The sequence below is a fragment of the Hydra viridissima genome, unplaced genomic scaffold (genome assembly GCF_058129835.1).
Source record: "Hydra viridissima isolate aposymbiotic clone 2 unplaced genomic scaffold, HvirCarnegie_v1 scaffold_2, whole genome shotgun sequence".
Lineage (NCBI taxonomy): Eukaryota > Metazoa > Cnidaria > Hydrozoa > Anthoathecata > Hydridae > Hydra > Hydra viridissima.
In genome coordinates, this window is record NW_028324301.1 from 24293308 (window position 1) to 24304561 (window position 11254).

General features: G+C 30.2%; 2 protein-coding genes across 5 annotated transcripts; one reads left to right on the top strand and one right to left on the bottom strand.

Annotated features, from left to right (window-relative positions):
• The first annotated feature begins 321 nt into the window (after window positions 1-321).
• Window positions 322-5883, top strand: LOC145195811 (transmembrane protein 65-like). Of its 4 annotated transcripts, XM_090079372.1 has the most exons (7): window positions 322-439; window positions 1222-1546; window positions 2053-2120; window positions 3010-3064; window positions 3160-3202; window positions 3330-3435; window positions 5568-5883. In XM_090079372.1, the coding sequence occupies exons 1-7, from the start codon at window positions 437-439 to the stop codon at window positions 5661-5663; spliced, it is 696 nt and encodes a 231-aa protein (XP_089935498.1). In that variant the 5' UTR covers window positions 322-436; the 3' UTR covers window positions 5664-5883. The 4 variants fall into 4 exon arrangements, 3 of the variants coding, with proteins under 3 accessions (XP_089935498.1, XP_089935500.1, XP_089935499.1); XR_016449964.1 differs by lacking the exon at window positions 5568-5883 and having other exon boundaries at window positions 2053-2124; XM_090079374.1 differs by lacking the exon at window positions 322-439 and having other exon boundaries at window positions 2053-2124.
• Window positions 5884-9475: 3592 nt separating this feature from the next.
• Window positions 9476-10271, bottom strand: LOC145181197 (uncharacterized). Its single transcript, XM_080056231.2, has 2 exons — window positions 9948-10271; window positions 9476-9773 (listed from the first exon to the last, which is right to left on the bottom strand). Exons 1-2 carry the CDS (start codon window positions 10166-10168, stop codon window positions 9542-9544), a joined length of 453 nt encoding a protein of 150 aa, XP_079912357.2. The 5' UTR covers window positions 10169-10271; the 3' UTR covers window positions 9476-9541.
• Between the last annotated feature and the right edge of the window lie 983 nt (window positions 10272-11254).

Consider the following 11254-nt stretch of genomic DNA (forward strand, 5'->3'; position numbering starts at 1 on the left):
ATGCAATTTACTCACTGAGTTAAGGATCTTCAGACACATGTGCCTTGATTTGATTGTGTTTAACTTGAAAAGGAAAAGAATTGTGGCACCCTCACTATCAGACTTATTGTGACCCATGCCATGTGGTTCTTTACAAAAAGTTTGATATTGAATTCTTGAGTCAGTGAAATTTTTTTTTTCTTTATTGAAGAGTTGAAAAACTCTTCAATAATGTCTTGAACACTCTCCCATGCACAGGAAACACACAGTTTTCAAACAGTTATTGTGTGTTTTAGCTTTGTTGGGCATTTTACCCAAGAGTGAAGTCTTTATCAATGGTTTTGCAGCTCAGAAAACAGTACAGTTTCCCAGAATTAAATTCTGAAGTGTAAATATACAAGACTTATGCTAAATATACAATTATTGGGAGCAGGGGATTATCAGTTTTAGATGTTATATGGTATTTTTATTTATTATTGCCAAATTAAAGATAGTAAGAATTCAGCTAAAAACTGTAAAATTATTGTTTATTCCTTTTTAGTAAATAATTAGTTCCTAAACCACAATGGTTTGGTTTCTTTTCTATGCACATTTAGATCTTTATTAATGCTGCATTACTGTAAAATTTTATAAAAGCTATCATTTAGCACTTTTTGTGAAAGAATTAAAAGCTAAGTGTTCGAAAGCAATTTATTTTCTTGAATGAAATAGTTTCATTTCAATTTTTATATGAGAGTGATCTTGTAGGACTGTACTAACACCTTACCTAGAGTGTTTCTTTGGGAACAAACAAAAAGGTTATTCTCAATTCTAACCAAAGGTGATATATAAACCGTAGTGGTTTAAGTCCTATTAATGCAATTAGAGAAACAAATAGGTCTGTTGACTTTGGCTTCTGGTATGCAGTGGTAGATATCTTGAGTAGATAGCTTGTGAATTCTTTTTCTCTAATTATTTTTTTAGAAATTTATATAGTACCCAACTCAATTTTAAATAGAATGCACCACTAAGGTTTTAACCCCCTCATATGTATTAATATTACATATATGTATGTATGTATGTATGTATGTATGTATGTATGTATGTATGTATGTATGTATGTATGTATGTAAGTATGTATGTGTATGTATGTATGTATGTATGTATGTGTAATTGGAATTTGTATTATTATTGTAGAAGCAAAAATAAATGTTTTGTTAGGTAAATTTAATCCCCATCGATTTATTCATTGGTTTGTTGTAGTTAAATGAAGCTAAAAAGGATGATGCTTTAAAAAACATGAAGTCAAAACTGATTTTTTGCGTTCATTTTACAACTTGGGCAACATCAAGAAAACAATTGCCATTAAACATTTTCCAAAGACTAGTTAGTTATACTTCATTCAATTATGGTATTTCTCATCAAACTAAGTTAACATCAAGGGGAGCTGCTGATAACTTTATCAGGAGCATGGATAATGGTGAAAGAGAACTTTTGAAAAAAGCTCTTCTAGCTTTTGAGCAAAAACATGATTTAGTAAAAGAAGTGCCTTCTGAAAACTCTCCATCTTGGAAACAGCTTCAGTTGGGTAGGTTTAAGATTGATTTTAATTTCTTCTAGTGTTATATTTGATTCTTTCAGTAACAATGAATTATAAGGTCAAGAGGTCGGCAAAAAGGGAACATTTTTCTAACTTCTTAACGCTAAATTGATAATAATAGATTAAAGCAATAAATTTGGATACAAAATTTCTGAAAGTTATTTTTATTTAAAAACTACTTTTAAAAAAGTTAATGGTTATAATTACTAAAAGAAATATTAGTTTTTAATTTTTTTACTGATTATAATTAGGTGGATGTTTTTTACATTTTTTTTTTAATCAAAATTTCTGTCAAACAGCATCAAAATTGGAATACAAGTTTGTCAAAATAAATTTTATTGCAATAAGTGAATAATAAGTCTAATAATGTTATTATTTATAAAACAGTATTTTACTTTTTGTAAAAAGTAAATGCAATTGTAAAAGTGTTGAATTGAAAGTTACATTGATAACAAGCTAAATAACTTAAAGTGAAAAGTATAAATTTGTTGTAGTGGCTATCAGTAGTTCAATTCCATTTGTTGGATTTGGTTTCATTGACAATTCCATTATGATTTCAGCTGTAAGTAAGTTTTTTTAAATGCTAAGTTTTTTATTCAAATAAACTGAAACTTAAACTGAAAAAACTTGACCTTCTTAATCTCATCCTTACTTTTATTGAGATCTACTGATAAAATCTAATGATTATCTTAAAAGGAATTATAATCAATAAATATTGATTTATTATGATCTGGACTGTCTTAGGAGTACTGCTGTACAATGAACCACTACAGATGACTTTCATATAAGCATTTTTTTTTTTTTTTTTTTAACTAGATAATTATAAATAACAGATTTCCATTCTTTGGAGGATGGAAATCTGTTCTTTCAACTTGTTGAACTTTAACTAAAGTACTTTTAAATAACATTCCATGGAGAACCCTTCTAAATGCAATTTTTTTAAAATAAATTTTGAAAGAAAGTATGCATTTTGAAAGTGTCACAAGAAAAAAGAACTGAGTTTTCAGATACTTGGAAAATCCAGATGCTAATAAGAAAGGGACAAGCTCACACTGAAAAACTTAATTCAAGTCAATGTAAATAAAAGCTATTTAAAATATTTGAAATATTTTTTGACATTAGTTTATTATAATAGGTATAAAAATTTAACAGAGTGCATCAGGATAAGCTGTGAAGTCCACTGGAAATTTTGCCTATAAAACTTGTAATTAAGATTAATTATAAAAATTGTTATATGGGACACTTGATCAACTGATTCACTGTGCTAAATCAATGCAGTTTATATTCTACTAAATAAACTAATATACTACTACCAAATAATAAAACTACTACCAAATAATAAACTATTTGTATGTTATAACATTTGAAAACTTTTTATTCAAAACAAAAATACTTAAAATATCTTAAAACTTCAATTAACTTGTATATAAGTCAGTATTTTTTGCTTCCAGGGTGAGTACATCGATTTAACACTTGGCACTATGTTTGGAATATCAACAATGGCAGGTAATCACTATGTAAAAAAAAAGTAAATGTGATTATCTTTAGAAATATTTTACTATGATGTTTTTTAATAACGTTTTTTAATGATCTATTTTTAGCTGCTGCATTTGGGAATATGGTATCAGATGTGGCTGGAATAAGGTGAAAGTGGTTGCATTGTTTTAAATTCATCCTTGTTTCAGAATTTTAAATGTCCTTTATGCAGGGGTTACCTTAAAAACTGCACAGCAAATTTTCTTTTAAACTATTAACTTTATCATTTGATTAGTCTGGCTGGTTATGTAGAAGCTGTTGTAGTGCGCTTTGGGATGGAGGACCCATATCTTAGTCCTAGACAGAAATGTATGATGCAGACCAAGATAGCTAACTATGCAGTAAAAAATGTTTTCCTGATATTTTTTTTCCCATATACTTCATTTAATGTCATCTGTGGTCTTTAACATATTTACACTAGGGACAGTAAAAAAAAATTATTTAAACATTACAATTTGTTCAAATGATTTTTTTAAAATTTACAATAATTGTTTCTATTATTGTAAATTTAGCTAGTCTTACCTTAGAAAAACTTCAGTTTTCTAGATGCACTGCTAAGCCTTGAACTTTGGGCTTGGAAGTCACTTCTGTGTAAAGCAAGGTTCTGTGGTTACTAGAGACCAATAAAAAGAGTCTGAAAATATGTAAGAATGACATAGTATCTTATATCATGAATTAAGTTACTAGGAAGACCCATGGAAAATTTCAGGTGCTTAGGTGCACTGCCAATTAAGGAAAACCAATTTATCAAAAACCAATTTTCCTTTAAACAGTTTTTAAATAAATAACAATTTATATTGCTTATGAGTGTGTGTTTTGTGTGCTTATCTTTTTTAAAATTAATTATTCTATTAACTACAAGATTGTCTAAAAAGAGTATTTCAACAACATCAAATGGGAATATGAAAGCACTGAGTTCAAAGCAAGATTTAATGTGCTTCAAAAGAGAAAGAGGGTAGAAGGGAAAATGAAAAGAGGTGATCCAGAACAAAACAGTGGGAATGGAGGATTACATACATTAATGATGATAATGAGAAAATAAATGAATATTTTGTTGTTCATTCAAAGAAAACCTTTATTTATGCAAAAAAAATTTTGGGAAAGAGGTAGAAGTTTTTTTTTGTTAAGAATAGGGGTCTCTCTAGCTGCAGCAGTAGCAATTCTAGCTACTATCATAAATAGTAGCAGAGGTAATAATGTTTTCTCAATCTCACAGAGCAGATTGCAGAGATAGAAAAAAGCAAAAAGTTTATAAAAATGCTTAAAGATCAAAGTAACATTAAAACATCAAACAGAAGAAAAGTGAAAAGAATAGTTGTTATCATTTGCTTTCTGAGCATTATCAATGCTCAATGGGATTGTTCTTGTTGACAATAATAAAGCAAAGTCACAATTAAAAGTACGCAACTACATTCTGATATGGTAGGTTTCTTTTCCATTTAATACAAATACAACAAAAGCTAGATAGTTTAATGATTTTTGAAAAAATTTATTTTGACAGTATTTTTGCATTTCTATTAATGGAGGGACAAAAAATACTTGACCCTACTGAGTTTCTATTTGAGAAATTGAAATAGAAAATTAATTATTGAGGAAGGGTATGTTGCGCAAATTTTAAGAGATGTAAAAACTTCTCTTAAGATCTCTACTTGACTCTTTACTTCTACAAAATCCAACGCTTGCACCTAGTTTAGCGTCTGCTATAAAGGTAGTGGTACAGCCTGGTTTGTAAAAGCCTTCACCTCTTGGCAGATGCTGTTCCATCATAGGATCTCCAAGGTATTGATTATGATTGACTACATGGATAGAACCCCTTACTCTCAAGGTGTGCCTAAGCTCAATGCAATTATTTCTGTTATCTAACATAGGTTTGGTGTACTGTGTCTCATCAATAATGACTTGCCAGAAGATGTAAGACAAGTTGATGCTCTTCAGCCTTGCAAAATCCTACACCAGGGATATGCTTATAAACCAGGTAAAGAAATACCAAAGGTTCTAGTAGAAAGTCACTATCGCAATCTCCTTTTGATCTTGTACGACCAAAGAATTGGTTTTAATTTGGGATAGAATAGATGGATAAGATAAATTTTTCAAATTGGGAGCTCTTTCCCAGATTTCAGAATCTCTCCTGTGGTACAGAAGAATTAAGCTTACAAACGATTATCTAGAATTTACCATAATAAGAACTATCTACTCATTTTACGGTATTGTTGTTAGTTATGTAGAAATTTAAAAAAAGGTTTCTAATAAAGAAATTTTCTTGTCTAAAATGGAGGGCACTTCGTCCAGAGTACCAGTGCACCTGTTTGAAACTCAATAAATTATTTTGGGCTCTTTTTTTTCCAACTTCTAATAACCACGAAACTTTAGTTTATGTAAAAAAGCGACTTTTAATCCCAGAGTGCATAGCTTAGCACGTTTGTTTTTGTTTTTGAAAGTTCCTAATTCGCATTTAACTTTTGTTATCATTTAGGGACGAGCAATAGGTGTAATTATAGGTTGTCTACTCGGTATGTTTCCACTACTATTTAAGTCACATGATCAGAAAAATGCCGAGGTGAACAAATGATGCGTATTATTTAGATAGCGATAGAAATTAAAATAATTTTTTATTTTTGTTTTTTTGGTAGTGATTGTTATTTTATTTTTTTTTTTCCTTCCTTTTTTTTTTTTCAGTCATAATTTGTTTAGCAAGCATTCATTTTTTATTTTTTTTTAAATTCAACCCTATTAATGTACAATATTATGATGCACTATTGATGTAAAGTAATTTAAAAAAAAGTCAAGCATACTTCTAGCTTTCTTTTCTTTATGTTAGCCTAATTCTTTTGATGGAATGTCATTTAGAAGGAGAAAATAAAATTTCGCCTAAAGTAAAACTAGTTCTCCAGATAAAGAGGACTAGGTTCTAAATAAACAACGAAGATAACTTTTTCGCCGACGAACCAGAAGCCTTTCCTTATTGAGTCATGACTACTTAAGTAACCATAAAACCCAACCATCTATTTTGAATTTGTAAAGTAGTTTTGTTACAACAACAATTGGATATATTTCATATTCGATTTCATATTCGATTTCATATTCGATTTTCAGATTTTTAACTGGTGAAAAATGTTTTGATAGAAGTAAAATAATCAGTTGCAATTTTAAACCCTCATTCTTAAAACATAAGCTTATTAAAAATGGTTCAAGATTATCTGTGGGAGAAGAACGTCTTTCCTCATCAGATTTAGATTGTGTAATTGAAGAATCTGCTAACAAAAAATCATAAAAAGTTAACTTAAGTTAGATAATATTGCTTGTGTGTATAAAGTGCGTTATAGAGCGGCCTTTCATATTTGTAATTTTGGATTCCAGGCCCTCTAATATTTCTAGCTATTACAAGGGGAACTTACGCACGAAATTTTATCTAAAATAAAATAAATACATATACTGGAAATGCTGTAGTTGCAACATCGTTTCAATAGTCTGGCGGCAGCATCAAATATTAGGTTTAAATACACCTAATATTGTAAACAGTGTAGGGTGGGGTTAAGGACTGGGAGAAGGAATCCAAAGCTATTGTGTCTCGCCTCACCCGCCTAAACAGATGGTAGTGGGTGTAAATTTATAGTTTATGAATCTGCTTTCATTTTTTCTTTTAATTTTTTCATAACTTTTTTAATTCAAGTTTTTTAAATTACTAAGAAACTCAAAGTTTTTTTTACAAAAAATAGTTTTATTAAAAAAACCAAAATTAAAATCGGAATGTATCGGTAGCAACATAATAATTCCCCTACCTCTGGGGAAGATTAAGTCACCTCTACTGCCTGTCGAGAACGAAGAAACGAAGAACGAAGAGAACGAATTGGGTGCTCATATCCAAATGGTTATTTGATATGAAGAGTTAGATTAATCTCTTGATCTTTTTAATATAAGGATAATTGTCGGAGATTTTAAAAAACCGCCAAACGTATTTCTTAATTTACCAATAACACTATGATTGGAGAAATGCTTTCTTGAAGAGAAAACTTTACGTAACAGCTCCAAAACTGATGCATAATATCAAGTGGGCAAAATCTAAATCCATTCTGTTGCAACTATAAAAAAAGGAAAAATGGACTTGTTAATTATCCTCAGCAAGAAGCTCTACATCTTCAAGTCTGAACAGATGAACTATGGCAAGATGAACTATGGCAAGAAATGCATGATGATGAACTTCAAGATGAACTATGATGAACGATGATGAACTTCAAGATGAACTATGGCAAGAAATGCATGCTCACCATGTTTTGGGGGACAGCAAGCAATAAAATGTCGCCTCTATAGATTACGCGGTGGGGCATTTTTGGAACACATAGGTACAAGCAAAATCAGAGCATGACGTTACAAAGCCATGTTGGTTTAATTACACTTGTGTTAGCGATTGTTTTCTTAAACTTGATGGTGCTATGGTGCTCATCGATGACAAGCTTAATGAATAGTGAATGAAGCCATTGTTGATGTATTGAGAAAACATCCTTTAGCAGACAAAATCAGGAAGAGATTTAGAGAAAAATCACTCAAAGAGATACTTGAGCATTCAGAGATTTTACATTTGTCCTAAATTCAATTAATGGCTTTTGTTTGCGCTGAAATAACATTATCGTGCATTTGTGTTTATCGCTTCATGACAAATTACAAATAACTAATTTATAATATGCTAGTTGTAATTTGAATTATAAATCTGTTGTTATAAATGTTACATTAAACTTTGAATATTTCTTTGAAACTTCCTTTATAATGTCTGCTTTCGTTTGATTGATTGCATGCATTTTTTAACAAAAAAATCAATAAGGAGTTTTTACATTAGTAGTGAACATATTTGGCTCAGACGTCAATTAAATAATTTATAACTAAGGCCGCAGTACCTCCTTCTGCCAAAAGGGCTTTACAACAATCCACAATGGTTGTTGTGAAAGAAGCACCCTGGGCATGCTTAAATATCACTTAGATGTTGAAGGTATCAAAACAATAACCAAAGAACTTCCTTCTACTTGAAGTAAAATTAAGACATTTAAACACACAACCAAGATTTAAAAATCAATCCGTTTTGGATAGAGGTGTAAAGCAATCTTCTTCAGCCAATTTACGCAGAAGGAGGCTGTATCAATATTATGATACACATTTTAGGTTTACTGTGAGGCATTAAAAAGGAGCTTCTTTAGACACTCCTTGTTGGTCTTTTGCTCCCACAAGAATTTGCAGTGGCACAAAGATAGAAATATCATAGCACAAAGATAGAAATATCAATTTTGTGCCTGGTATATGAATCTTCTCAATCATCTTAGAACTTATCAAATCAAGTCATTATCGAAGAGGCGTTAAATAAGTGGTATATGATATACAATAGGAAAACTTGCATAAAATGGACATGTGTTTTCAGAATACTCGAACCGTTTATTGTACAAAAGTTGATGTGACCCTTACACAGAGAAAAATTTTAGCTTTAAAAGAATATATTTTTATGCATGATGAAAACATTTTACTATATACATAGTACATGGTACTACTGATAATATTATCCAGCACTATAGTCCACTTTAATAGAATATATGATAAAAAACGACTTAAAAATACAGTTTTATTTATATACAACACTACCGAGACGAGCTAGGAAGAGAATCTAAAGTCAGCTCCACCCGCCATCTTTCATGAATCGTCAAAATACAAATTTTTTAATGCAGTTTATTTGGTGTTTGCAATTTCTAAAATTGAGAGTATCAAAGCTGCAGTTTAAATGATCAATACACAAATACACAAACACACAATACACGAACACTTTTAGAAACTCTCTCATTTTAAATAGTTTCATCTTGAAACAATCGTTGATGTCAAATATTTTCGTCGTGGAAAGTGTTTTTTGTCAGCTAAAGATATTATCACAGCTTAGAGCAGTATTTTGGAATCACACTACAGATGTGGAAAAGAATTATTGGAAAAACAAAGGACAAAGTGAATAAAATTGTTTGTGAGGTGTTGAATAATACAAATAATTTCAACAAAAAGTACACATTTTCCTAATCTCTACTATCAAAGCTTTTTATGCAACTAATGACGTATTAACGATGCTAAAAATTAACATAAAATATTACTAAGAAATATACCCCCCCCCCCCACCCAACCACCCACCCACCCACACCTCGCCCCATCATGTAAACTTGTTAAAGGTTTAAGTAAAAACTTCAATTTTTCTTTTGTTAAATTAAGTTATAAAAAAAAGGCCTGTGAAAGAGTCTTCTTTGAAATACTTCATTGAACGTAGGACTGCACAAAGGTTTTGAAATTAAAATTTTTATAGAAATATTAACGTTTTTACTTTTTAGTTTAGTAGATAATTTAGTTTAAGAAAAACTTTAGTGCCTTGGTAGATTTTATAAAAAACACAAAAATTTTTTGTTTAGAGTTTCTTAACAAAGTTTGTTTCTATTATTTCGATGATGAACGTCGAACTTGAGAATTTTTGCAGTGTTGACTTCTCCATTTGACAAGATTAGACGGCGTTATACCGATTTTTTGTTTGCGATTATTTGTTAGACGAGAGAATCCGAATCCACATGTTGGTTTCCCAAGAGTAGAGAAAGGAGCCAACTTGTTTCTTTGCAACTTGCTGGGAAGAATTTCAGAAATCAAAGGCCTAGTTTCTTTTAGTTCAACGCTTCTAAAACGTTTTAAAGAATATCTTTACATACCACTTTGAAAAAATTTCGAACATTTAATAAATTTTAAAAATCAAGAACGTATTTTTCTTTTGTTACAAAGAATGACCTAAGTAACAAATACATGCATATGTAGCTACTTTAGTTTGTACGTTATAACAAAAAGAAGTCATTACTTGGAACGCTTTGCTTTAGCTTTAGCATTTTTAAATTTTGTTTTGGAAAGGTTAGCAGTCTCTTGTAAGGTAGTGAATGAGCTACGGCATAGGAGCGAGTCTTTATTTTTTTCAGGTCTTGCTGCTTGTTGTTTGGCTAAATTTGTTAATAGTATCTCACTAAAGCACCATCGAGAGCTTCTATTCTCGGATGACTTTTTGTTGTTGATGTTCTTTGGCATTCTAATACACTTTATGTAGGCTTTTTGTTGATTTTGAGCGGCATGTGTATGTGCATGAGTATGAGTTTGCGACCCTTAACTGACGTCAAATTCAAAACTAAATTATTTATCTAAGGTTAATAAACAAGATGAGAAAAGTTAGAATAAAGTTATTAACAAACAAGATGGAAAAAAAAAAAAAAAAAATCTAAAAATTGTAAGAAACAGAATAATTTTTTAATTTTGAATCAAGAAAATTAACTGTGGTATCTAAAAGCAGCATGATACCGGTTCGCATTTTTGTACAAAAATTGAGAAACCAGTTGTACAGGGACTGCAGAAAGAAATTAAAAACAAAGCATTTTATTATTGATCACGCTCTAAATTTCGCAGCAAAATAGGTCTAATGGTCAGTCAGTGTATAAAAGTTGCAGGATGTTGACTCTTTTCTTTCAATAAATTTTTTTAAGACTGGTTGCAGCATTGATGAATGATTGTTTAACAAAGTTGTGGAATGCTTGTGATGAGAAACCTAGTTTACAAAAAAACTAGAAAAAAACACATAAACTGAGCGGGAGAGCATTAAGTATTAATCTAAAGCATATGAATAATTTTCTGAATAAAATACAGCATTTATTTACGTCTAAAACTCATGATAAGCAAACAAAATGGTAGATTTGAATTACCTTTCTGATGTGTGCATAAAATACTGATAATGTGGAGACTAAAAAAATTAATTTTTAAATAATCAAATAAGATGGTTTTATAAACAGCCTAAAAATAAATCTCAGAAAATCATTTATAAAAAGGACTCGTAAAATGTTTACGAAGGAGAACGTGTTTCTATCGGAATGAACTACCCTGTCATCAAATAAGTTTGATTTCAACGTTGTCATGTTATCTCATAACAAGTTGAAGCTAAAAGAGATACCGAAGTTACAATTACAAAAAAAATTGCAATAAATTAAACTTATTCTTTAAGTAATAGAGTTATTCCACATCCCCTGGTCCATTGAACCATAGTTCTCAGAATTGCTTAAAATTTTGACTGCTTATTCTATTATAAGAAATGAATGTGTAAAACTTCATCTTAGAATGGAAAATAGT

Coding starts and splice junctions, on each gene's coding strand:
- LOC145195811 (XM_090079372.1), top strand. Junction 2,121..3,009: donor ATTCCATTATGATTTCAGCT/GTAAGTAAGTTT, acceptor TTTTGCTTCCAG/GGTGAGTACATCGATTTAAC. Junction 3,203..3,329: donor TCAGATGTGGCTGGAATAAG/GTGAAAGTGGTT, acceptor TCATTTGATTAG/TCTGGCTGGTTATGTAGAAG.
- LOC145181197 (XM_080056231.2), bottom strand. CDS start 10,168: ATGCCAAAGAACATCAACAACAAAAAGTCATCCGAGAATAGAAGCTCT. Junction 9,774..9,947: donor GCTAAAGCAAAGCGTTCCAA/GTAATGACTTCT, acceptor AAAACGTTTTAG/AAGCGTTGAACTAAAAGAAA.